Source organism: Cynocephalus volans, chromosome 3 (genome assembly GCF_027409185.1).
Source record: "Cynocephalus volans isolate mCynVol1 chromosome 3, mCynVol1.pri, whole genome shotgun sequence".
Taxonomy (NCBI): Eukaryota; Metazoa; Chordata; class Mammalia; order Dermoptera; family Cynocephalidae; genus Cynocephalus; species Cynocephalus volans.
Window position 1 is genome coordinate 26,342,996 of NC_084462.1, and position 27,923 is coordinate 26,370,918.

General features: G+C 48.8%; 1 protein-coding gene across 10 annotated transcripts in view; it reads left to right on the plus strand.

Moving 5' to 3' along the window:
• The window catches only part of CUX1 (cut like homeobox 1), a 349,741-nt gene that overhangs the window by 248,179 nt on the left and 73,639 nt on the right, over nt 1-27,923 (plus strand). For 5 of the 10 annotated variants that reach the window (XM_063091582.1, XM_063091585.1, XM_063091589.1 and 2 more), the window contains exons 9-11: nt 4,936-4,984; nt 14,010-14,114; nt 20,340-20,528. In XM_063091582.1, the coding sequence (XP_062947652.1) occupies nt 4,936-4,984; nt 14,010-14,114; nt 20,340-20,528 (343 nt within the window). The remainder of the gene's footprint in view (nt 1-4,935; nt 4,985-14,009; nt 14,115-20,339; nt 20,529-27,923) is intronic. The other 5 variants (XM_063091583.1, XM_063091587.1, XM_063091590.1 and 2 more) reach the window with 1 other exon arrangement.

The following is a 27,923-nucleotide window of genomic DNA, read 5'->3' on the forward strand; positions in this document are numbered from 1 at the left end:
ATGGACAGATGAGGCCGTGCAGTGCAGTGCCGTACCTGGGTAGAAGGAAGAGTTCCTTTGTCAAACGTACTGGAGCCTTTCTTTTCTTTTTAAGCAGGAAGAATTTTAAAATATTTCTCCTTTTGATGCCAAAGAACTTTACAATCTAGTATTGAGACCATTGGCTTTTGACTTGATTCCAAGAAGATGCACTATCTTTGAAGGCTGCCCTGTACATGTTTTCAGCTGCCTTGTAGATACACTTTGTTTCAACAGCTCCTGATGTTGTGCGATTGTTTGCATATTGAAATATGCACCACCCTTGCCCTGGTGCCTTGCGTCTGGCCTCAGGAGACTGGTGTGAAAGTAAATGCAGAGTTTCTAATGTGGATGTAATTTCCCTTCCATCGACCTTGACCGTGTCTTTTTAAGTTCCTCATAAAAATTGTGTTAGCCCAGAGAATACCCTGAAATGATCTGTAAGGAACTGATTGAATGAACTACATATTCCAGGACAAACTGAAACTGTCTGCTGTTTGAAGTCAGAGCAGAGCGTGATGCAATGCAGGTTAATAGATCAGGGGAAGCTTTCTTGTCAGCTCCTGAAAAGGTGAGAGAACTAAATTTGTATAATAAATCGTTTTGCTGAGCAAACAACATGTGCAGTTATTATGGACTTTGGGAAATAAATGATTTTAGGCTAACATCAGGCTCCAGATACTGATGTAGTAGTCGAGCCTTTGAAACAAGAAGAGTGGAAAACCTTTAGAATGTTGTGGACACACAGGATGAAAGCAGATGCAAATTCAGTTCATGACCACACTTTTAAGATCACATTATAGTTGTGGTATTAACCTCTGGACATTTTCGTACTAGTTGTTGAGGGTAGTTTGCTTGGTAGGATTAATTTTGTTGGGGGCAGGCAGCAGTTTGGAGAGACCATGAAGACTCTGTGGAGGATGAGTTCCCAGGTGAGACCCTCGTCGTGGTCCCATCTGTGGACACCAGAGGCCACGCTTCACGTCTTCAAAAGCCCCAATCGTGTTTAAATAACCAGCAAGTTGTAACTAGTTGTATTCTCTTTGACCTTTTAAGAAGAACGCCCCTCAGAAAACCGAATAATGAGCCTACAGACTTTTAAAATAATCTGAACTTTTTATCACCAACCGCATCCCTGGTTCCTTCCGTTGTCTCCTTCTGTGGTTTCTGGTCCCTTCTGTGAATGGGACCTGCAGCCCCTCTGGGCCGAGCTGTCACCACGATCCCTGGTATTGAATGGCCCTGCTCAGCAACAGCAGAGCACAATGTTGTCATCATTATTGAAAAGCTCAGGAAAGACAAGAGTTGCTCTCGTAATGAGAGCTAAGTGTAGTTGTCGTTATCACAATCAATATTTTGGTCAGTTTAGCAGTTGCTTAGTAACCAAAGTTAAACCAACCAGGAGATGGAAAACTTCAACTTCATTTCCAGGGATTGCCTCAAAATGCCGAGAAGGTACCTTCCTGTTCAAATGTGACTAATTTTTTGTAAGTGACTTGAAATCTTTTGGAGATGAGGCACTGTTTTCTGGATATTAGGTATCCTAATGAACATCTAAAGCCATTCACTGTCTGAGAAGAATCCAGAGCGTCTGTGCATTTGCAAGGAGGCTCCCGAGCCCACCTGGGCCCCATAAGCCTAGCAGAATCTGGATGCCACTTCCCGATCCCCAAGAATCCAGCTCTGGGCTTCTTGGATCCCTTCCTTCTCTAGTCCCAGTGTGTGTCCAAACCTGGACCTGGCCCCTTGGCCACTGGCAACAGCCAGGCAAGGAGTGGAGAGTGGATGAAAACAGCCAAGGGTGGTCCAGGCCTGCAAGCAGCGGTGCCTCCACCTGGTCAGGTCCAAGCGCTCAGGATGGGGAATTGCTCCCAGGGAGACTGTCCCCTCCTGGTGCTGCTTCTCCCTGAGAATTAAAGGCCAAGCAAAGGGCAGCAGAGGTGAGGAGTCTGGGGTCTGAGGCCTTCCCCCCACTTCTTCCTTCATTTAGCAAAAATGCTGAACACCTACTGTGTACCTTTCTTCCTCAGTTCATCTTGAGAAAGACACAGCAGGGCTGTGTCCTCCCCCCATACACACTGCCAGAAAGAGTGGCCAGTACTCCCAGGGGACCTGAGCACACAGGCAGATAGAGCTGTGCCCTGAGGAGGACAGCCTCTCTGAAAGACAGGCCCAGAACCCAGCTGGACAGACAGCCATGAAGACAAAATACTCATGAGAAATACTCTCCAGGAAACAAGGGAAGACACTAGCAATCTAAAGTGAAAACAAGGAGTAATTTCAAAATGAACCAGGTGGAAATAACAGGTGGGAAAATTGAACAACTAAACTAAGGAGCAAAGGAGAAAGGTTGATTGCAGTGTGGGTACAGCTAAAGATCAGTTAGATCAGGAAACTTCCCAAAGGCAGCAGGAAGGGATAAAGAAATACAAAACAGCAAAGAAAGGTTGAATGATGTGGAGGACAGAAGTAGGTGTGCCCACGATGTCCAAGTTACAGGAGTCCCAAACAGAGTGGAAGAAGTAGTCGAATGAAGATAAATCAGCCATAATTAAAGAAAGATGAAAGTGCTCTTTGAGTACCAAACAGGAGACATGAGGAAAGTCCTCACCTGGACACACACTCAGGGTCTCTGCTCACTCGGCCCTGCCTTCCCTGTTCTCCTCCCACGCTCTGCAGCCAGCTCTGCTGATGTGCTTGAGAAGCCAGGCCTTGTCAACCTCCTTCCCCTGCCAGTCTTGCTTGGGGCACTCAGCAGTTAGGTGTCTCCATCTTTTTCTTCTAAATCTGTGGCACTGGCAGGAGGTGTAGGAATCACATCTACGTCTATAGGTGCCCAACCCAGGGCCAGAAAACTTGCAGGTATCCGAGATGCTCACGGAACAAGTGAGTGAATGACATGGGTAGCTGGGGACATTCACTGTGTGTATCTGGACTTTGTAAATGCATGGTGGGAACTGTCTGATTAAAGTTCAAAACTGCTTAAAACTTGTGATTTGTCTTAAGAAAAGTTTGTAAACTTTCTGTTTCATTTTTCATCCGATGGAGTCTATACTCTGAATCCTTCATCAACAAGTTGTCAAGGTAGTAGCTTTCTGTATTGACTGCAGATTATCCTTTTCTGTTGTGTTTAAGCCCCTTAACGCTTCTTAGGCTTTTTTTTTTTTAACCTTTCATAGTTATTAGACCATCTTTGCATAGCAGTTTTGTGTAAGATCTTGGAGGTTTCAGTTTGAGATGATACAGTGAGATGTTTTATAATTTAAGATGCCTCCACCCCCCACCCCCCATCCCATCACACCCAGCTCTTCACTGCAGAGGCCCAGTTTGGGTATTTTTCTTACAGAGACACTGCCTTCTTCATAAAATTGTCCTAAAAATAGCTTCATTTAACTAGGCCATTTGATGGGCTGTTTCAGACTTTTCCCAGACCAGTCTGAAAGCCAGATACTATTTCTAACAGATATAGTGAGCACTGAACGTGATCACAAGGCATCTGTTAAGGCATTGGGGCTGCTGGGAGTTGATAAGATTGCCTCAAATCACAGTGTGCACTTAAAGGCTAGAAACCTCAGGCCATGAGAACAGACCAGCCCAGGGAGCTGAAGACAGTTTTTCTAGCTCTCAGTGTTGACGGTATGGGGGGTGCTCTTGCTCGGTGTGTGCCTCTATAGGACCAGTGATGCAGGTTTCAAGGGGACAGGAGAACTCTTGCATAGTCAGGACTGTCCTGTGGACATAGGGCAGAGTACAGGGACAGAGGGCAAATGAGGCTCACAGCCCAGCCGTCAGAGAACTTACCACGTGCGGGGGTGTCAGGTGAAAACTCAAACTTGCAAACTAGGGAGAAAGGGCTGTGCCATCCTCTAAGATGGAACAGGGACTCAAGTGCACAGGGACTTGGAGCAAGACAACAGGAGGCCACAGCAGGAGAGTGGGCCCTGAACCGCAGCAAGTGTCTCTGTGACTGGAATATTCCACTCCCTTTTACATGGGTGTGCTAAGACCTTCCTTGGTTCACAGCCAGTCTCAGCCTGCGGCCTCCTCAGAGAGCATCATCAGGACCTGTCCTGCAGAAGTTGCAGCACTGATTTGTCCGGGTGTCCTATTCTAACCCACCACAGACTTGGAATTGGCCAAGCCCTTCTCAAGAGGACTCGCAGCATTCCTCTGTCATGATGTTGTATGTTAGAACTATGTAGTTGCCTTCAGATTACTCAAAAAGAAAAAAAAAACATAACCTGGCAACCCCACTTTTGGGAGCAGACCAGGTAACAGCAGTGAGCTCAGGTGGTTTACCCTGCAGGCTGCAGAGGCCCCGACCTGCGTCTCCATCCTCGCCTGCTGGCTGCCTTCTCACACTTCCAGTGGTTCAGGCAAGGCCTTCACTGCCAAGTGCCTTTTCCTAAAGCCTTTCCCCAGCTCCTTTTCTCACCCCCAGCCTGGCAAACTTCTGCTCATCCTTGAAAACCCAGCTCACCTGTCACCTCCTCTGAAGCCTTCCCTGACTCCCTCCCCCAACGAGAATTCATCTCTCCCTCCTCTGCTTTTCCAGAGCACTCTGTTCAGAGCTGTAATTGAATGCTTGGCAGGACACACTGTATTTTATATTTTTATGGCTGTGGTATTGGGCGCCCCTCAAGGGCAGGCAGCCCCTGTTCCCCAGACACATGATTATCAAAAGAGCAAAGGAAACCAGCAGGCATGCCTCCCCAGTGCGAGCCCACCTCATCCCAATGGGCAGCCGTGACCCTCCCAGGTCTGCACGGCCCTCCTCTCCCCAACGCCGAGGACCGAGCCTTGCCTGTGTGAATGTGGTCTTCCCACCAAGTTCTGAACCAGAGGCTGTCCCTGTGCCCACCTCCCTTCACCTGCCTTGCTGCTGACTAATGCGCTCTCTCCCTCTCGCCTTCCTAGGGCTGACGAGATTGAAATGATCATGACGGACCTCGAAAGAGCAAACCAGGTAGGATGTTTAAAGGCTTTTAGGCCTAAAACCACAACTGCGAACCCATTTCTGTCATCTCAGAAGATGCTTCGCTCTAAGTTAGGCCAGTTATTCTTAAATTTTTCACTTACAGGGCCGGCCCGTGGCTCACTCGGGAGAGTGCGGTGCTGATAACACCAAGGCCCCGGGTTCGGATCCCATATACGGATGGCCGGTTCGCTCACTGGCTGAGCGTGGTGCTGACAACACCAAGTCAAGGGTTAAGATCCCCTTACCGGTCATCTTTAAAAAAAAAAAAAAAAAAAAAAAATTTTTCACTTACAGCTGTCAACATTAACACTTTTTCTGATGTTGTGAGAGGTAGCAAAATACATGAAAAGTCACCGGCATTACTTCCTTAGTAAAGTCTTTGATATGGTCCCGGCATCGCAGACATCCCATGGCAGATATCCACTACGAAGTGGCTCCTTTTTCTTAATCTCTTAGATCTCCGTCTCTGTACCCCCAACACCCATTACATTGCAGAGTTTGTACCTTAGAGTTACGCAGTAGAGAATTCTTTTTGCCACCTTCTGTGGGGTTGCAGGCACTTGCTCTGGAGAGGGCTCCTGGCTGATGGCCCCTCCTGGCTGGTGCTTAGTTGTCAGGGGTACCTTATGGAAAATACCCAGCACAGTGTCTGGCACAAAATAGGCACATGGTATTGGGTGGTTCTAAATGCTCAGCTGCCTGGAAAATTCAGCCACCCCGAAAAACCCCTCCCTTCCCCAAGGACTCCACAGAACAATAAAACATTTTGCTTTAGCAAATGATACTGTCACTTTGAAAAGAAAGAGGTCTCCCATTTATTTTCTTTCCTCGTGGAGAGAAGCAGCCAAAGCTGTAATGATGTTTCTCAGCCCAGAAGGCTACGGGCAGTGGCCTCTTCCCACTCAGTCTTACAGCTGGGAAATTTTACAGGCACACAGAGTCATGTGGTTCGCCTCAGGTCCCCCAGGCAAGTGGAGCCCTGTGGAGTGAATACCTTTCTCAGGCGCCCCCCCTGTGCTTTTGTGGCTTGTCCGCACCTCAGCACATGCGCAGGGAAGAGCATCCCTGTTCTTTCCTTGGCCAATAGAAACAACCTAGAGTCTGAACTGTGAAAGTCAGCTTGTTTGTGGGAATGATCTTGGAATGCAGATTTCGTTTTTCCTCAAGGGAAAAAGGGCACAGTGGGCACAGTGTTGGATGCTCACACTCACCACTGAGGGTCCTGGGCCCAGCCAGATGCTCGGGAGAGATGTATGGAATGAATCACCTGAGATCTGATTTGTAGTATTAGAATCTGTATTAATCCGTTTTGTGTTGCTATAACAATACCTGCAACTGGGTAATTTATGAAGAACAGAGGTTATTTGGCTCATGATTCTGGGACAGCCGCATCTGGCGCGGGCCTCAGACTGCTGCTACTCATGGCGGAAAGCAGCAGCCAGTGGGTGCAAGATCATATGGCGGGAGGAAGAGGGAGGTGGCAGCATCCTTTAACAGCAGCTGTCGTGGGAACTAATACAGCAAGAACTCACTCACTAGGCCCCACCCCCCAGAGTGTATTAATCTATTTATGAGGGATCTGCTCCCTGTGACCCCAACAGCTCCAAACACTGCCCCATTGGGGATCAGATTTCAGCATGAGCTCTGGGGGAACAGCACGTCCAGACTGTAAGTGTCACAGCAGTTGTCAGAAGAGCTGACCATTCTTGAGTACTCATTTTGTGCCTATCTCTGTTCTAAGCACTTTCCCTGAATTGGAGCACTTTAGACCTCACAGCAGCCTACTGAGGTCAGTGCTGGCAGGATCCCCATTTTACAGCTGAGGAAACTGAGGCCGGTGGCTGGTTGGTTGCCGAGCTGTGACTGGAATCCCCGAAAGCTGGCTCTGAAGCCTGTACTGTTGACCAGCACACCCAGAAACAGAGAGGCAGAACACCTGCTGGCCCAGCCTTTCTTTCAAACTGTCTTGTTCCCCAACATGTAGGTGCACACATCTCATGGCTGTAAAGCGCTGGTCCCCTTCCATCCTGAAGGTGCTTGGGCGTTTACTTTTATTTGCTGCCTGACTGGCTTTGGCCCCTGGTTTTCACTGTTTGCCCTATTTAGCTCTGCAGAGATCTTAAGGCAGGTGCACATACTGGGAGAAGCAAACTTCTTTGTCATATGGTTGCCATGTGTATTTCTCAAATGTCCACCCACTCTCCCCCCCAAGGCCAGTCTTGGGCAAACTGCCCTTTTGATGGCACTTTGGAGTAAACTCTGGTTTGTTAAACAGTGTATCAAGTGCTGTCGGGAACCAAGTCTGTGATCTCAGGTGCTGGCAAAGTTTGCTAGAGGTGATGCACTTCTCAGGGTGCTAAAGTCACTCCTAGGACCACAGACAAAGGGGACACTGGGTTCAGGTCCTAACTTGGTACTTCTGGCTACATGACTTTGACAGGCTTCTTAACCTCTTAAATTTCTTTACCTTAAAAAAAAGAAAAGAAAGGTGAACCTTGAGGACATTATGCTAAGGAAATAAACCACTCCCAGGGAAGACATACTGTATGATTCCACCCGTATGAGGTGTCTAAAGGAGTCAGATGAAAAGAAAGAGGAGTACGCTGGTGGCTGCTTGGGGCTAGGGGGAGGGGGAGGATGGGTTGTTGTTAAATGGGTACAAAGTTTTGGTTTTGCAAAATGAAAAAGTTGTGGAGATCGGTTACACAACAGTGGAGTGTACTTGACACTCTTGAACTGTACACTTAGAAATGGTTAAGAAGGTAAATTTGATGCTGTGTGTATTTTACCACAATTAAAATGTACAATTTTTTTTTAAAGAAAGGGAGAGAGAGAACAACAGCGAGGACTACTGGTGCAAGACTGTTCTGAAATTGTTCTGAAGGATTGTTTTGGAGGGAGGCCACTCCAGAGGTGCCCTCTGCAGGGGCACACTCTGAGGGGAGCAACTCCCAGTCTCAGAGCTACACCAGCAGTTGTGGCCAGAATCATGCATGGCGTGGACAGAAAGAGGGATTGAACTAGATGACTCAGTGTGTCCCTTTAGACCCTGAGGTCCAGGATTATATGAAGATACAGGTGAACCCACTGGTGCAAGAGAACATCCAAGTAGGAAAGATGTAAGCCCCAGAATGTTGAAAGAATAATCCCCAGGGAAAAGATGCGAGGAAAAGGAAGTGAAAGTCTAAAGGAAAGCCAGAGACGGTGACGCAGTGGCCTGGACCTCAAACAAGGAGAAACTGCCCTGGGTGGGCACGAGGAGAAGGGGCATTCCAGGTGGGCATGCAGGGGCCAGTGAGCCCCCAGTGGGGCAGGCCATCCTGTCAGGCGGGAGCCGGGAGGTGAAGGTTGGAGAGTGGGCTGATGGAAGGGGTCTGGCCAGGTTCATGGGAGGGCTCGAGCATATAGGACCTCACCCTGAAAACAGCAGGGCAGGATTGTGACATCAGATTTGAGTTCTAGAAGAATCACTGTGGCTAAACTGAAGAACAGAATGCAGTGCAAAGACCAGAAACCGGGAGAGCGAGTAAGCAGCTGTCGTGATGGGACTGGGAAAGAGGACATGGGCCCAAGATGAGGCCATGCCCGTGGACGTGAGGTGGAGGTGGCTGGGCAGGAGGAGGGATGCAGGAGAGAGCCAGCCACCAGAGCAGGTGCAGCAGAGCAGACATCTGGACTGACCACCTTTCCCATCAGGGGAACCCCAGGAGGAGCAATTTGCTAGTTCGTTGGCATATAACATTATTTTTACACTAGGTTTATCATCATGGTGTTCCACTGAGACCTGAAGCTCTATTTTATTGCTAAAGTACTCGCCTTTCTATTACAGAAAAGCAGAAGGGCAGCTGTCAATTAAGTGTGGGTCTCATTTACCCCTGTTTGTTAAACTTGAAGGCACTTGCATTAATATTCACCATCTTAATTGGTGACAGTGAACGTTCAGAACTTTGGAGGCTTCATGGTAAATGAGAAGCCACAACTTTGCACTTTGAACTGCAAGTGAAGCCCCATCTAGGACTCTGGGGATTCACTGACATCTGCACGTCCACCGGCTTCTGTGCAGCTGTCTGTCTGCTGGCTGCCCCTTCTTGTGGAGCAGCTCTGATTGGAGATGCCAGTGGCACAAAGCCACAGCAGCAGGGCCAGGAGGAAGTCATTTAAGTGGTTGTCCCCCTCCTGTTAACCTGACTGATTTTTATGGAGCGAGACTGCCCTAATGGAAGACGCTTCAGGTTGAGGTTAGGGTTGGAAACCACAATTTAATCTCACCAAGGAGAACGAGCCAAGTGTAGAGAGAAATGCAAAGAGCAAATGGAACTCCTAGCACAGTGCGGCATGCTCTGGCTGAGGAGTTTGTGCTCTGGTAGGGAAGGGAGCCTGAGTTTGGAGTCAGGAAACCCAAGTTGAAATCCCAGGTCACCATTTCCTACTCACATGGACTTAGCAAATCCTGGATCTCCAGGGCCTCGTTTCCGCATCTATAAAATGGGGGTAATGATTCACACCTCTGAGAGGGTACTCATTCACTTCAACCCCCAATCATTTGGCAGATCTTTCTGAGCACCGGCTCTGAACAGGCCCATCCATGCTGGCACCGCACAGGTGCTGAGGAAATGCTGCTGGCATGTGGCTGAGTCTAGTGCCCCTTCTGCTGGGCCAGCCACATGCATGACTTGGTTACTCCTTAGGGCTCCTGGGCACCTTAGTTTCTCCCTATAATAAGTTGGGCCCCTAGCCCAAGTCAGGCGTGTCCAGGAGGCCTTCTGAGAGTTCTGGGGCCACACATGGAAGGCCTTTGTGGTGGGAGGATGTAGAGAAATCCGCTTTTTTGGCTGTCCTGAAATTATGACTCGGTCTGTGACCAGCAGTGTATACATGGGTGTATTGCTATAGTTCCAGCTTGGAAATCCAAATCAATGTCCTTACATCCCCCAGATACATGGACAGTGGGTCTCAAAGAGGCCTTGGCTACCAGTGCCGTGTCAACTTGGGACATGTGGCAATAAATTTCTCATTTTCAGCCCGTGGCAGGCTTTTCTGACCTCCTTCCTACAGAGTCACTGACACGGGGTTGCCTCTGAGAATCTGCATGTTGTCTGTAGTCACATGCGGGGAGTCAGCCCCCAGCCAGCTCAGGGCTACTTTGTCCCTGGAGGGACTAGCTCATCTCTGGTCTTCCTGAGCCCAGGTTTTAATGGCCACACACACAGAAGAGGACAAGAGAAAAGCTTAGGGTCAAGCAAGGTGGGAGATTGGATCAGAGACCCCCCACTGCCACCCTGTAAAACCAGGGACCTCAAAGGCTACACCTTAAAAAGGTAAAATGGAGAGGAAAAAAGCCTGCCCTACAGGGGAGACTGTGAGGGTTCTCTCACATCTCACCCTTGTTCTGGGGAAGAAGAAAATGTGTCTCCTAAAGAATTCCTAACCACAGCCACCTTTCCAGCACTGGCTGAGGTCTGCCTCCCTAGCCCACCCCCCAGACTTCTGCCCCGCCGGGCTGCAGCTGCCTTGAGGCCCGCCTGTGTGCCCACTCCTCTGTGTCCTTCCCCACAGTGCTTCTCCCCACATTTTATGAATCAGATTGTTCAGACTTTAAGGTCTAGAAATAGCTGTCAAAATCCTGTATTCACCTTCTAATGTGTGCTTCTAAAGCACTGAGGTTAGGGAAAAGCGTTTTTTACTGCCCTTCTGGGGCACTCCCAGGAGCCTTTTGAGGGTGGGGTGGGGCAGGGGTTCCCCCATGGACCTCCCTCTAAGAAGAGGTGACACCCCGAGCCCACAGTTCAGGCTGCCCTTCCCTGAATCACCCAGTGACCAGTGCAACAGTGGTCTGGGGAGCAGAACAGCCTCCTCACCTCCCCTAGAGATGCCAAGCTCATCTGTGACTCAGACTGGCCAGTGTCACATGGTGGGAATCATCACTACTGTTTGCTGGCTTGACTCTAACAGGAAGAATTCTTGAAACAAGGTGACACTGGCCACTTCCTACCTTCCACATGACTGCTGAGGGGAGGTGGTTTAACCTAAGACTAGCTTACAGTCTCTTGTAATTTCCCTTTAAAAAGCCTTCTGTTCTAAGATGAGAGAAGCATGCTGACCACCAGCCCACACAAAGGGCCTTCATAAGGACAAGGACACTGTCACTGCAGCGTGGGCACTTAGGTCCCTGGCTTGGGTGAGCCCATTGGCCTCACGCGTCTCGCAGGGCGACTGTTTGCTTTCATTGTGGTCAGGGTCACCTCCAAATGCAAGCAGCATCCTCATCCACTTGTGGGCCCTCTTTCCCCCTCCTTCCAGCATTCACTCTCTTTTTTCAGAAAAGCACAGAAAGTGAGCAAGAGTCTGTGAGAGAACTCTCTCAGGAGAGTCACTCAGGTGTGGCAAGGCGCTCTTCTCTTTCTGGATCAGTCACAGAATCACAACGAGGGCTGCCGCCAGCCTTCCATGGCAGAGCGTGGCCCCCAGGAGCCATGACTGTGGCCGTGACCCTCTGTCTCTATAGGGACAGGGAGGAGGGGGGAGCGCGTCAGCAAGCTCAGGGAGTTGCTATCTCGCAGCAGCCACAGCGCTGTCTGGAGTCCCGCAACAGCTGCAGCGGGTTGAATTTGTCTTCAGGAAAACACGAGATCCTCAAAACAAGTGACTCTACAGTGCTGACCCAGCATGGCACCCCCTTGTTTCTGCCTCAGCTGCCAACCATGGACCAAGCTTAGTGATCAACAACAGAAATGAGTCCGTCCCAGCTGCATGTTGGCGCCTGCTTCTCTGCACCCTCCTTCAGCTGCTCTTAGCCTGTTTTTATTTTTAATTCTTCTGCTTTGTGCATGTTTAACTGCACAAACCACTCAACTCTTTCTTGTTGGTTTTTTGTGGGGGTTTTTTGGATGCATTCACCCAAAAATAAATAACCTAAATAAATATATAATCAAAAAAGTTGCACTGAAGTTACCAAGTTGAGCCAAGTGCGATAGAAGACTGTGACTACCAAGAGACAGGCCGCAGAGTGACACTTTTCGTGAGCTTGGAAACGGAATGCAAGTACGGACGCTCTGCAGCAGTATAAGGATGAAATCATCCACGGCTAGGTCCCTACTCTGTGAGTCATCTCCTTTGATGAGACAGGACTCTGCTCTGAAGGCTAAGTACCTGCCTGAGATCCTCGCAGGCTCCTGGGTACATCTCAGGAACCAGCTGCCTGGGCCTTGCCCTGCTCTGGTCATTCTGACACACTCCAGAACCAGCGTTGCAAGTCGTGGTGGGGATGCCACCTCCTTATCTGCAACCAGAACACCTTCTCCATTGGGCTAAGAAATATTTTTCCCTGTCAAAGACACTAGGAAATATGTCAAAATGGAGATTAGCTGACCAGCAAGAGAAGAGTAAACTTTTCAGTAATATGATGTGATTGTCAGAAAAAGTTGGAGTGGCACATCTGGAAATAAACTGAGGAGATCTTTCTCACTGAAAAGGAAGTATTTCTGCAGCCTTAAGTTTAGGAGTTACCATGAACCAGAAATCACCCCTGCTGTCCTAGCCACACTGGTCCCATTGCCGCCTTTCCTGATGGCTGCCTCTGGATTCCTTTCAGAGCAGAGGGTGGGAGGAGACTGCGTGGGCATAGACACACCCGGCCTGGCGCCCTGTGTGCATTCCAAGAGCTCCCCAGAAGCAGGGCAGGCGGCTGCCAACACCGCCCTGGGCAGAAGTAACTGCCATTAGAAACATCCTATTTTGTCTGTACAGAGCAGATAGATTCAGTGCTGCTGCTGCAGAATCACTCAAGGCTGCCAAACCCATTCCTCATACAACTAGATTGATCAGCAAGTACCTGGGCAGGCTACCTAACTTCCTTCTTCTCCTTGTGAGTTGTCTCTTAGCAATTAGTAGACACCTGCTGTCACACCACAAAAAAAGAGAGAACACACAAAGTCACCCTGCTCAACAGGATCTCCTATTAACCTTTACTGCTAGTGGAATGTAAGTCTGGTAGAGAGAAGTGACACATCACTGTCTACACATCCGATGTCATTAGCTGCCATTTCCTACCCGCCTTGGAGTTTGGTGTCAGTCACAATTGTAAAACCAGGACAAGCTCATTAATAAACTACTTCTGCATGAGTTCTGTGTACCATGCACTTCCATGGTCTCTGAGAAGGGACAATGTTCCCATTTTACAGATGGGTAGAAGGTGGAGCTCCGTGATCGCAGGAAACTTGCCCTGCTTCCTCTGTTCCTAGACACCCTGTCAGGTAGCAGGCACTGGAGTGATCTGTCCTTGCCGTCCAGTGAGAAATCCTGGTCTGCTCTCCAGTGGCAGTGGTTTCCTTACCAGGAATTACAGGCAAATGATTGAAGGGTGCATTCATTTCTCCTGCAGGCCCCCACGCTTGCCTGGGCCGCCCTCCCACCTCTGGCCCCAGATCAGTTGGGTGGCTGCAGATGCCAGCATCGACACTTGAAAACTTTGTCAGGTGAAGGGTTAAATATGTTGAAATAAGCCCGGCCCTTACAAAAGAAGTAGCATTACACTCTGTGCATTTATGGAGAGACTTGCTGGAGGAAAACAACCACAACATTGTGCATGTTTTCAGGGAGAGAATGGCCAAAGTGTCTTTAATTCACTGTTTACCCGTGAGAATTACTCCCGGGAGTAATCCTGCAATAAAATCTTCTTGGTCTATGAGAATAGAAAGAAATTGAATCAAAAGACTCTATTTCCACTTGTATTTATTCAGCCTGGGAAATTCAGTGGGCCGGAGCATTAGTATCAGCAGGGGATTCCTTGCTCCTAGCGTTAAATTACTGTCATAATCGCTCAATTATTTCTTCCTTGTACTGTTTAAAATAAGAATCCATCACATTCTGTGTTTTTTCCTAGCATTTATTAGGTTGAGTGTTTAGGAAAATCAATTATAGTCAGTCAGGCATAGATTGATGAATGTTCTTGTAATAATTGTCAGTTGTTAAACTGAATGTACTTTCTCTTCTCACCCCTTTTCATTTCCTTCAGAGGGCAGAGGTGGCGCAGAGAGAGGCAGAGACCCTCAAGGAGCAGCTCTCGTCAGCCAACCACTCTCTCCAGCTGGCCTCGCAGATCCAGAAGGCTCCGGATGTGGTGGGTAGCCCGGCTCCTGGCGCTGCACCTTCGTGCTCCAGCCGCCTGCTGCTTTTTGTCTTCACCGTCTCTTTTTGGAACAATATTGTAACCAGTGCTGCTTTCTTGGTGGGGAATGCTTTTAACAGTTTGGGGCTGGGACTTGTTAAAGTCAAAGGAAGAGCTCTGCCCATGCAGGGGACCTCCAAGGTCAGCGGGGGTCCACCCAGTGCTGGATGGAGGCTGGTGAGACTCGAGCACAAAGCAGCCATCCCCTGAGCCAGGCCTGCGTGTAGGGATCCGACATGGCTTTGCCCAAATTATGCAGGGAAATTGGGGGCTTGTTCTTCTCCTGGATGTGCCCTTCCAGGGTGAGAAACAGCTCACAATCAGCTGGGCAGGGCAGAAAAGAAAATAACAGCCTGCTCTGAGTTTACATAATAGTTTACATAATAGCTGGAATCTCACCTGAAGTGCGAGCTTCCAGGAGAAGCAAAGCACACGTCTCAGTCCTTTTGGCACTTGACTTTTCTAAAATTAACAAAAATAGCTCTTAGCCAGAACTTTCCCAGCTTGATCAAGGTGGCTTTGAACCAGCAGTTTCCAGACTCCTTCAATGCTGTGCGGTGGCAGGGAGCAGCATAGTGACTAAGACCCTGGATGTTGGAGCCACACTTCTGGGCTCAGACCACAGCTCTGCTGCAGTGTGTTAGCTGGGGACTCAGGCAAGTGGCTTAACTTCCCTGAGTCTTGGTTTTACGAGGGTTCAGGAAGTTATCACAAGCAAAGTGCTTAGAGCAGGGCCTGGCATATGAGCAGTACTACGTAAAACAACAGTTGCTCCTACTGTGGTCGGCACCACTGTCTCTGGTCCCCCAGTTTCTAGGCACTCTACTTCATTGCTCATTCACTTGCAAACTTCAGTTTCCCCACATGTAAAGGAAGGATTAAGTGATCCTGATGTCCCTTTAGCTCTAACAGACTGCAGTGAGTACATAGCACGTGCAGGTGTTCCTTTTATTTAACAGAGACTCACTGACCTCTTGCTGTGTACTGGGCTTGTGGAGGACACTGGGAGAACGACCAGGCCCATCCCACAGAGGCTGAAGTTTCTATGGAAAAACTTGCTGTCGTGATAAATTCATCTGTCAGTTTGACTGACGTTGTTCCACCTACTTCATGAAACAGGGTATTGTTGTGTCTTTATATAGATAAGGAAACAGAAGTTTCATGGATGTAAACCCCTTGTCCAAGACCACAGTCCTTCAGTGGCCAAGCCAGGACCAAACAGGGTCTTTTGGTACCCCAGACCCAGGCTTTCAAATTATTCCCCAGGAATGAATCTAGAGCAAATTGTTAGTGTTAGGACCCCTTTTTAAGAATGGATTTTGGTTTTCTTTCTTTAAATTAACATTAAATACGACATGATTTAAGTGTTTTGGGATATAAAGAAAAGATTTCCATTTAAGGGGCCCTCATGTCCTTTGTGCTTCATAGACTCTGGTACTTAATTTTTTCTGAAATGTCCTCTTGGCTCTGTTACCATTCCCTTGTCCCAGTTCAGATGGGCTGGATACAGCGGCATGGCCGAGGCAGGAGGAAGCCCTCAGGGGTGGGGCCAGCGGCCCCTCCCGGCTTCTGTGGTCGCACTTGGTACTATAGAGGAAGCCATCTACTCTAATGTGTCTTACACAGGGCTCAGAGCTAAATGTTTTGATTGAAAGGAATTCTGGCACCATCCTGGACTGCAGCAACCAAAACATTTCAGAAGGAAATGAATGTTTTTGCAGGTAGAGTAAGTTGTGGATCCTAGGGGTGCTTAAACACTTCATCATCAGTTAAGTGCAGTGTTTACATGGGACCAGTTCAGTCTTCCGAGCGCAGCCCTGCCGGGGCTCCCCTTGGCTGTGCATTCCCACATCGCCAGTGGATTCCAGCCCCAGCCAGTTGGGGAGCAAACATAGGAAACTGGGCCAGCGGAAAACTGGTGTGTTGGGCTTGGCTGGCAGAACTTATAATGCAGAAACAGTAGAGTCTATAGATCTAGTAAAGGCCAAAACCAAAACCAATCCGTTGGGTGTCAGCAGTATCACTGATTCTAGAAGGTGAGCGGTCACTCAGTGACCTCCTCCAAGTTAGCAGCCATGCTGGGGCTTTATATGGTGGTTTTATTTCTGTCTCATGACAGCACAGTCCTTAGAGGAAGGCTTATTGTCATCATCATTTTACAGGTAAGGAAACAGGCTCAGAGGAGCTAGTAATTTACCCAAGGTCACACAGTTAGAAAATTACCAAGCTGGAATGTGAACCTAAGTTTGTTCTATTCTAAAGTCCACTCCTTTCCCCCTACATCAACCTACCCTTCCTTCACCGGCATTACATGAAATAGGATATTATGAAGGTCCTTTGTGAAGTGTTTGCAGACAAATGTTATTAGCTCAGGGCTCTGGGGCACCATACAAGGCCACTTTTTCAAGCCTAAACAAACCATAATATTGGAAAATGCACCTCTCTACCAGGTGAATCTGTCAGATGAACCTGTGTGATGGAATCCAGCCAACTTTGCTCTCTTGGTGGTGGCAGAAACAGAGGTGGCGTAAGAAAGAGAAGTAGGAAACAAAATGCAAAGAGTAGCCCAGACCCCAAGTACTGGTCTCTGGCTGGCCCTGGGTGCACCCTCCCGTTGCGATTAGACTCCTTCATGCAGGGTCTCGCTTGCACTGCTCCTTCATATGTAACGCGAAAACGGCTGCAGGACGAGAGAGATCGTGATCTTGCTGGTCTCAGCAGGAGGACTCAGTAGACAGCAGCTCAGGGTTTCTCATGCAAGCAGATTGTCAGTGAGGGGAGACAAGTAGGTTCAAGGGGACAAGATTTGCTGGATTATGACAATAGTAACTTCTGTTTTCATGCTCATTTTTCCCTTTGGAAACACACTGCACCATCATCTTAAGCCCTTCCACTTTCACAGCATTTTTGACTCTGGTCGGCCTTCTCACATACCCTCTCTGTTGCTGAGCCTCCAGGGCCCCCGTGAGGGATGTAGGACATCCTCTCAGTCATAGAAACCTGGAGCCATGGAAATTTCCATGTTGGGACACAATTAAGGGCCATCACCCTAGCAATGGTGCCAAAGGGGCCCGTTGTCGTGTCCCCCTGTCTGAGCTGGGGTTCTGACCCTGAGCCCCATCAGATTCACCAAGGGAGTCCCCAGCCAGGCCCTATCTCAGACCCCCAGAATTCCAATTTCCAGGGTAAAGCCCAGAACCATACATTTTCTAAAGCTTGTCCAAGTGATTCTGATACAGCTGAGTGGCGTTGGACAGCCCTGAGAGAGCCAGTGGTCCCAGCCCTCTTTAGATCCACCTGTTTGTTTGTCAGCATGTACTCTGTGCCTCAGGTCATGAGCTTAGGGGCATCGTAACTGGTTGGCACCCACCTCCTGGAGGGTTTCAAAGCTGCCCCTTCCTCTGCTCATTCACTCTGCTGTGCAGATTTCCTTTCTGGATCGTGCTGTGTCTTTCCCAGCCTTCACCCTTTGGACCAGGAGACCCCAGCTTTATCACCCGGGCTCAGGCCCATTCCCCCACCTCATCTGCTCTATCATTCCCCGGGCCGTCTCTCGTTTTCTTTCTAGTTCTCTGATGTGTCTTTGTGACGGGGCCCCAGGAGTGCCCACCGTGTCTGAGATGGGTGTGAGCCATAGTTGGGCTAAAGGGGAGGATGATCTTTTCTGTCCTATTTCCAAGGTCTTACTGCTTTGGGGTATGTAGTGCCTCTCATTTAGTTTCTGCGAGACGGCAATGATTTTTTGCTATGTTATGAATGAGGAATTTGTGGCCAGGCCAGACTGGGTCACAGGTGTGAGCAGACGACCTTCTGAGGACTGCCTACTCCCAGGTCCCCACCCAGGTCCAGGGTCAGTACTGAGAGCTGACATTTTTATAGAGGTCATTTGAACCCCTGGTCCCTGACACATTAACATTCATGTGCCCATCGTAAAGCCCATATCACTTTGGCTTGTTTTACAGACTATTTCCTAAGAACCCTTTAAGCAGTGTTTATGGCTGGTATCCCTCGGGGTGGAAGGTTGATAAAATGAGTTAAATTAGATGATGTGGTCCTATCTATACCCACCATCAGACTAATCTCCCTGCATATCTTGCATCCCATCCCCTCCCTACACAGAGCCCCCGTGGCTCCTGAAGGAGTTTTCACCATCAGGCACCAACATGCTCACTCCTTTACATGACAACTTCTTGGTGCTGGTCACTCCTCACGCCTTGCTCCTTCTGTCCTCTGTGCCCACCTGTGGCGTCCCTTGCCCTCCCCCAGGAACCCACCCTGAAACAGAGACCCCTCTTTCGTCTAGAAGACCCTGCCAGCCCTTCCAAGCCATACCCAGCTCTCCCTTCTCATGGCCCACCTCTAGGCCGCCCTCTCTTGATCCTCTCTCAGGCTCTAACTTCTTGGCACTGCACAGAGGGCTCATCCCAGGCTCCCTGGGGCTCCTGATGTTGAGCCCAGCCAGTGCTATCCAGCATGGTGCTTTTCAAACTCTCTATGGGGAAGGACAGATTTGTTTTGTTTTTTTCAATTTCCAACCTGTTGCAGACTGATAGTTTTATAAAAGGCAATAAAAATGTCACCAAATGTCAAATTGCTATAAAAGTTACTAAACACTTACTCTCAATTTCTGTACTTGCCTTGCTGTGCACCAGCAACAGTTTGTGGATTGGCACCAGTCCGTGGAGCACACGTTGAACAGAACTGTCTGGACAGCCTGTGCCTTATAAACAGGCCAGTGGGCACTGCTCACGGGGGCCCCAGGGCCACGTGCACATCTGCCAGAGGTCAGGAGAGATGAACAACTTTACAATACCGTGCAAATGAGAGAAACAAAGGAGTCACTTCTTTGCACACATTTTACTCTTAAATGGCAAAAGCCTTAATTTCCCAAGAGGGAGATGTGAAAAATTATTTCCCTGGGTGACTGGCAGTCCCCAAATATGAAAACCCCATGACAAGCACATCGTGCATGGAATGGCCCGGCCATGCCTGCCAACTAGGCAGCTGCTACCCTTCCCACCCCAGCACAGACAAGATCAAGACATGAAGCAGAGCACTTCAGAGAGGGGGACAATGGCGAGCGTGGTGGCATCTGCACTTCACTGTGAGCCGCCCCCCGTCCCCATCCCCATCATCATGCCCAGAAGTGCATCTGCCCCACAGAAAAGTTTCCAGAATTGTTCAGAGGCCATGATTACTTTTTTTTCCTTTTCTTTTTACTTTTTTGGGGGTGGGGGTGGCGGCTGCCCAGAATGGTGATTCAATCCTGGACCTTGATGTCATCAGCACCGTGCTCTAACCAACTGAGCCAACCAGCCAGACCCTTATGATTACTTTTAACACTTGAAAAAAGTCCTGCTTGAGTCGTTGAGAAGTAGAATTGCAGATTTGACTTTTTTTTTAATACATTTTCTCTGTTTGGCATATTTTTCACAATGAGCATTTTGGGGGGTAGGTGTTTTTTAAAATTAATTTTCATAAACGTTTCTAAGCAAAAGAGCCCCAAATATTCATCTTCCATGGCTTTTAACTCTCTTTTGAAAATGCTAGCTCTGAGTATCAATTCATCAAATAATGTCTCAGCTTCTGGGTAACTTAATCTCGAATCCAGAGGACACTGACTCCCACCTCGTGGTAGGACGTCTGGGTCTTCTGGGTGCCCTCCTTCAGGCCACCCGGTTGCTGCTTCCTGGCAGGCACACCCCCCGCCCCCGATCCTCAGCAGGCCCTCCTCACCTCCTTCAAAACTTTGCTCACATGTCACTGTCTCAGCAAGACTTCTGACCATCTTTATTAAACACACTCCACCTGTCCCAGCTATGAGTCCCATGCCCTTTCCTGCTTTAGTGTTTCTGTTACTTGTCACCACCAGTCGTCCCCACTAGACTGTAAACCCTGTGACGACAGGCTTTTTGTCCCTTTGTTCACTGCTATGTGCCTAGGATGTTGTGGATACTCAGTGATGTTTCTCCAGTGAACAGACTCAGGTGGCTGCTAACCATGTAGACAGAAGGTGGCGTGGGGAGGGCAGACAGCAGGTTGAGTCCAAGCAGAGGCAGGACATGACATCTTCCCCGATCCCCCACCTGCGTGCTGCAGTCTGTATGGTTTCTATCTCAGTTGCGAGCACCCACCCCGGAGCCAGTCCAGTTTTGTCATTTCTTTTCTGTTTCCCAGGAGCAGGCCATAGAGGTGCTGACCCGTTCCAGCCTGGAAGTTGAGTTGGCCGCCAAGGAGCGGGAGATCGCCCAGCTAGTAGAGGACGTGCAGAGACTCCAGGCCAGCCTCACCAAGCTGCGTGAGAACTCAGCCAGTCAAATCTCCCAGCTCGAGCAGCAGCTGAGTGCCAAGAACAGCACGCTCAAGGTGAGGGCAGCGGGGAGGGCCAGGCATGTGCACACACACGCACACATGTGCACAAACACACGCACTCACACTCGCCCTCCTGGAACAGCTAGCAAGTATGGCATCCTCAAACCTCTGGAGGGTAGTTTGACGCAGAGCCCGAGAGCCCAAGGCAGGGACACTGTTTTTGACACCCACTCTCAGCTCTTGAGTGGACAGCATTTCCCTCATGACAGTCCATTCCTCACGGGCAGCACTTGGTAGAAATGCCAGTCCACTAGTGTCTGCTCATGCACTGCTTCGCCTGAGAATGCCTAGGGCTGAGCAACTGTGCTCCACCTGGAGAATCTGTGCTGTCCTGCATGGGGCTTGGAGTGTCACTCAAAGTCAGAGCCTGTCTGTACAGACGTGACTTTGTCCAGCTCTGCTGGGCTTCCCTGGTTTTCTGAGGTTGCTCCCAGCAGGAGGACCCAGCACACTAAAATGCTGGCTCTTGCCATGCCTGAACTAAATGAAAGCCCAGAGGTCGTGTCTGAGCTCCTGAGCTAAGGGACAGTCCTTTGTCTGGGCCGCTATTCTCTCCAGACTGTGCCATACCCCAGTGGCCTAAAGATTGGCATTGACTCAGCACAGGGAGCCCCCACATCCAGTCTCTTCCCTCCCAGATGTTCTCATTAGGCAGCCTAGCAGAAGCTGAGTTTTCTTGGGCTTTCTCACAAATTTGTGTCCCAAATGCAGAGCCCAGAACCTTTTTCATATATTAAATAGTAAGAAGTATACTTTAAGGTGTTTACAGTTCACTGAAGCGAGCGCAATTTGAAGACAGTCCTGGAATCTGGATGCATAGGTGTCAGAGCCAGGAGGTGTCTCACTGACACAGGACCAGCAACAGATGGCCCGGCTCCAGCCAGAGGCTCTCCTGCTCTGTCCGTTCCGGCCCCTGCCCTTGTAGAGTGCACAGACAAGTGAGCGGCCACTGGAAGGTCTGTTCATCGCATAAGTAAAGTGCATCAATGTTAGTTGTAAAAATGTGAAGAAATCTTTTTTTTATATAAAGTAGTTTTAGAATGTAGTTAGACTCATTTTGTTTTAAAATAAAATGAAATTTTCTTCTTGACGTATGACCAAGCTTAGCCCAGAACTAAATTTCCAGCAAGTCTGTTGCTGACGCTGGTGGCACCCACAGCTCTCCCTTGCTAGGTGCTTCTTTGCCTCTTTGGGGTGGATTTCATCCTCCTTTTGAGAAACTGCTGGGTGCCCAGGTCCCTCTGAGGAAATGGCCTTGCTGACTTTGGGGAGGTGGTGGAAACTGGTCACATCCGTCATCAACCGTGGCGTTTATTTGTCCAGTGTTTCTTCCTCTCTTCTCTCATCAGCTTACCCGTTGAGTACCAGCACTCCTTTTTTATTTCTAGATTAAATCTAATTTTTTCCTGTTATAAGCCTTTTCTGACCCTAGCGATGGCATTATTATTAGATAATTTGCCTTTCTCTCTTTTGTTACAGTTAAAGGGCATGGCTCATACATTCTGCATATGGCTGCATGAGAGGGAGGCTGCAGACCTTACGTTTTTTATTATAAAGCAATTTCTTCCAAATCAGTTAAGGTTTTAATGTTTGCCTTCACAAAAAATGAAACGCAGTTTCACAAATTAATGTTCTTTATCCGTATCTTGGGGGAATTCTTTAATACTGTGCAGTTAATGAAACAATTCGGCGATATTTCTTCCAAAATTATTGCTCCCTTATCTTTATCTGATCTAATAATCAAAACATATCCTCTAGTAACAAGACTTCTCTGATTTTAATTATCTTAACCCCTTGTCGCCAGGAGTAAAGATTTCTCCGATGTCAAACCCCCACACAAAAGGAATTAGACTTCCCCAAACAAGCGCATCTACCTCCTTCACCCCAAAGGGGTGAGGTTAATTGAATGAGATACCTTCTCAGGGCTTTTTTTTCCCTAATGTTTATAATTTATAGTCTCAAATCTAAACTAAGGAGGGGTACAATTATTAGGAAAATATTTTATGAACAAGACCTGTTCGGTTGGCAGCCTGATGCTTTTGTGACGGGGAACTCTGACCCCGCAGTTGTGGCTACTCACAAGCAACAGGAAGCAAGCAAAGACTCTCCTTAACTTACCCTGGGGCATTCTCTTTCTTCCTTCCCCCTGTCCCCTTCTCCTCCTGCCCCTCTCTCATTTTTTTCCTTCTTGGGCCATGTTTTTCAGCTGCCATGGCAAGGGCTTGCATTGGGTTGCTGTTTGGGAAAGGATGCTACAGCTTCAGCCTTTTGGAGTTGTGGGTGGTTTTGCCATGAGCATTTGACAGTGGGTCCTTGATCTTTAAGACAAATGCCAGTGTGTTTGGTGACAGTCACTTGGGGAGAGGGTGTCTCCATAGGCGGAATCTTTAATCTGGAGATCATCGGGTCTTTTCCACCAGTACACTCTGGTGGTACTCTCCATAATTGGATATATTGGGGGACGAATTAATTGGCTTGCTTTCTCTAGCTCATTGAAACTCCCCACCTTTTTGCCATTAAGATTTCTTCCCCTCACTTAGACACTGATTTGTGTTCCATGAGGATACCCAACAGTTACATGTTTACCAGTCTTTCCTTGCAAAAAATCACTATCCACATACCGTGGTGTATCTTCTAACCTTTAAATAGACATTGGAACAGACTCACACGCGGGAGATGTTTCTTTCCTGCCTAATCTGACAAGTGCTCAAGCACAGTGCCACTTGTAAAGGATAATTCTGTACTCGTAATTAATGAAATAACCCGAACACCATGACAAGGCTGCTATTTTTGATAACTCTCTATTCTGTGGTCTTCTGTTGGAACACTTTAATATAGAGCAGTATAATTAGGCAGTCACCTGCATTATACTCACTGTAGCACAGAAAATAATTCTACCAATAACTTCAATTTAAAGTTGGTGTTTATAAGAAAGGCTAGCTAACAGAATGCCAATCTCCCTTAGGGAGAAATTATATTTTCTAAAAATGCTTTAAAAATCAGCACTTCCCACTGGGTGGGTGGGCACGATTGTTAAAATCACCTAGGGGTCTTTTTCCAAACTGCACACGCTTCCACAGGCTTCCCTCACCCCCTGAGGTTCTCCCAGCTCCCGTTGAGCCACAGTGGGAGTGCACTGTATCCCGACCACCACTTCGTGAGGCTCATTCAGTGCCTTTAACTCTGGAGCTCATTCAGCGTGCCTCCAGACGCTGCCTCTTGGGTGATGTGAGTTCCCTTATCTGGCAGCATCCCTGCCCATCCGCCCTGTGCTGAGGCTGCCCTTCCTGAGGTTTAACTCGCATTTTTAGTCCTCCCCATTTATGAAGCCCTAATGTCCGTGTCCCACTGGAGGCTCACTGTGTGAGTGGGCAGGACGATGGTCATTGTCCACAGAGGAGGTCCGGCTCAGGGTTGTCTAGCCTGTGGCTCTAGAGGGAGGCTCAGGCCTTTTCAGACACTGTGGCCCGTGCGTGCCTCTCCACAGCAGCCTGTCACCATTGTGAGTAGCAGGCAGGTGGGGTGGGGACACTTGCCCCTAGAATAGCATGAACTGAGCAAGCTCTGATGTCAGACATCCTGGATAATAGAGCTCAGGGGATGAGGCTCTGTGGCATCATCCCAGCTGGGTCTTCAAGGCACCGTGAACAGACTGGAGGAGAGGAAGGAACGAGGAGGTGGACGAATGTGGCCCCAGCCCTAGCAGCAGAGGCAGATCTTCCTGGCAGCCATGGCGAGCCCAGGGGAGGAGCACCCTGGCAGGCAATCCCAGGGCAGCTAGCAGGTTCTTTGCTGGAGGCCTCGAGTGCCATCTCAGGATTGAGGTGGCACCTGACTGGCAGAAGGAGGTCATAAATGGGTTCCTGTAAAACCACCGTGAACCAGTTGGCATTACCAGGAACACTTCAGGAGAGCTAATTATCTATGGGAATCTATAGTGAATCCTCTTGGAAAGACATACTTGCCTCTAATCACTCAGTGAATAAATCCAGATTATTTCACCTGCAGATAGTCCCCAGTTATGGCACCCTTTGCTGACCATGGCATGCACTGTTCATGTAGCCTAAGCATTGAGCCTGGTCTCTCCTGGTCTGTGATGATACTGTCCTGTGAGGAGTTGGCTACTGTCTACCCTGTGCCTAGGTCACACCTGGGTCATAGACACTGGAAATTGGAGGCAAGCTGTGGCATGTTTGCCATTCAGGGGTTTCTCCTTTTCTGTCCTGAGCCACATACTTCCTCAGCCCTGCCACTCATTCCACTCTAGCTTACCCAAAAGTCTGTTTGGGTGCCAGGACCCCAAATTTGGGGGGAAAGAGCAAGCCCCCTATCATAAACCTTATTGTGCCCCCACAGCTGGCCTTGGGGGGGGGGTCTTTCTTTTCTCTGCATTCTCAGCATCCCTACAAGGCATGCCTGGCTCCCACCCCAGTGGTTTGAAAGGTTCCAGGAAGATTCAGGCTTATTCACGGTCCAGGCTTCTCCCCCAGACCTAGCATCAGGAGATCCTAAATTTACATGACTGCTATCTCTCCCCCCAGGAACCATATAGACTAGATGTTCTCATCTGGGGAGATTTGCTGTTGGCGGTGCACATGCTGCCCAGGCCTGGATCCCAGAGATGTGGTGTCACCTGCGGGGCTGGCCTCAGGCCCCTGCTCTGGACCCAGGGGCCAAGTGAGGGCAAAGGGTCCCACACCGACACCCTAACCTGAGCCAGCACTGCTGAGGGCCTGGCTGTGCTCATCTGCATCACAGCCGCACTCTGCCCCCATGGCTGGTGCTTTGTGGCAAAGAGGCACTGCCACCTTGACCGCTAGCCATGCAGCCCAAAGACGCTTCCTTCCTGTGGTTCTTTGCGTGAGTCTGACATGCCAAAGTTCCCTTTGCTGGTAGCCCTAGAGCACCAAGGATCATATTTTGAAACTTGACTAAGATAGATGTTTTTTTATCAATTGAGTGCCTGATTTGCTGCATGCCAAATTAAATTTTTTTATTATGTAAGTCTTAGCCGGGATTTTAAGAATTTCAAATAGATAATTCTTCCCGCAATTCAGGAAGCAATTGATGATCACCTACTAGGCTCTGGAACCATGCATGTATTCTCCACCTCTCCCATTAAAACACCGTGTTTCAGCAGCATTTGGCAGCCTACACCAGCTCATGCTGTGTTTCCTCACCATAGTCCTTTGAAAACCCATATTGGTTCTGAGTCTCCCCATTTTTCAGACAGGGAACATGAGGCCTGGGCTGGCAGCCAGGCCTCTGAGACTTGACCTTTTCTCTCCTCTCCATGTAAAACCCGCATGTGTTCCATAGACAAGTTCATTTTTCGGAAAGGTAACCCTGTTCCTAGAATCTGCTTTCATGGCCTGGGACATGGGGCTGCCTGTGTGCTCCTGCTCTGTGGGTCCTTCTCTGTGGATCTGCCACAGAGTAGTGGGGACCCTGGGAGATGACAGACTGGTATTAAGACCTTCAGAGACAGAGCCCCTGAGGACACAGAGCCACAGAGTCCTCAGATACAATTTAGTCATGTTCAGTGCCACCTACCAGGAATGTGGAAATAATAGTAACAAATGCAATAGCAATAATTCCAACACCATTTCTGGAGTGCTTTCCCAAGCACCCAGCACAGGGCTCATTACACTTAATATGCAGTATTTCATTTAATCCTCATAAAAGCAGTGTAACGGATATACCATTGTCCTCATTTTATAGATGAAGAAACTGAGGCTTAGAGAGTTTAAGTCTCATCCAGAGTCACCCTAGAAGTACATGGCAGAGGCAGGATCTGTCAGACTCCAGAGCCCAGGCTTGCGGAGCATCCCGGCTTGGCCTCTGCTCACCAGCATCTCAGTTCCTCTCAGGAACTACTGAGGGCTGGCCTAAGCTCTGAAAGGGTCTGCTTTGCAGAACCCGGTGATTTTTTTTTCTTTGGGCAGACAGATTACATCTGCAGAAGTGTTGGGATAATTAAATCAGAGAGTGTTTAAGGCGCTCATAGTGAGCACAGAATCTAGCACACCACGCAGGGAGCAGTAGGAGACCTGAGAAAGGAGTGTGTCCTCAGAGAGAATGACAGACGAGAGCACTCGTCGCACTTTCCAGATTCAGACTCTCTGAAACTGGACTTCCCGGGAACTCAAGAGGGGGTTTCTGATCAAGAACCGAGCAGAGACCGTGTGGTCTTTTTTTTTTTTTTTTTTTTACCACGATGGGCATTTGCAGCATTGGAAGCCCGTGTGGGAGCCCCACATTCGCAGGAAAGGCAGAAACGCATGTGTGGACTTGCCATCCTTCCCGCAACTGCAGGTGTGAGATGTGGTGCTCACATCAGGGTCATTTGTGAGGAGACTTCAGTGGGGCCAGGTTAAATGTGCCCTGAGGCACCCAGGAAGCTTTGGAGGGCAGCCTCCCCCAGGCTTCTGTCCATTTGTCTGCCCAAGACTAGAAATGTCATTAGAGGTTTACAAAAGAGGTCTCAGGTACTTCTTGATTAAACTGTCCCCAGGTAGATGGCAGGAATTTCAATGGAAACTGTCCAGCTCTCCATAAAAACTGTCATATCCTACTAAAATATAGATTCCAGTCCTAAAACCTTCTGATCAGGGCCATTCACAGGTCTTCAGAGAAGACCTGCAGCCATGCCTCTTGGGACACTGCAGTGGGACTTAGCAGTGATAAGAGTCCCAGTGTCAAGGGCCAGAGGTGCCAGGTCTGTCCTGGGTTCTGTGTAGTTCTTTTGAGGTAATTACTGTTAGTCCCATTTTACAGATGAGAAGAGTATGAACTTGCCCAAAGGCACCCAGCTTATAAGTGACAGACTTGGACTTGAGGTCCAGGTCCCTGGCCTTTTTGACCTGTGCCAGCCCAGGCTCTGAAGTCCTCCTTCTTCCTGGCTTTCTCCCATTCCCTGGATATCTTCAGTGAGCTCCATGTCTGCAGCATGTCTTGCACCTCAGCAACACTGTAGAGAATCTTTTGCGGGAGAGTGCTGGCACGTTAGGACTTCTACTGTTTGACTATAGGGAAGAGAATGAAATAATCACTTCTTTAGGATCACCTTCTGAGAATCTTTTGTAGGAAAATGAATACCTGCTTGATTATGATAGAGAAGACCATCATGATGCATAAAGCTGGCAAGAGGTCTTAAAAAGGAACTAGGGCAGAGCAGTTTTGCACAGTGGAAGATGCACACACAAGAACCTGCCAGCAAAGGCAACAGAAAAAGATGGGCTAAATGAATTCCGTTTACAGAACACCCGGGTCCTTGAAACAGCAGGCAGGTTGGGATTCAGATGGGCATTGAGGCTGATGGGCCAGACGGGCATCTCTTCCAAGCTCTAGAATGTTCTCAGTCAGCTTTCAACTGTGGTCTTGGTCGTG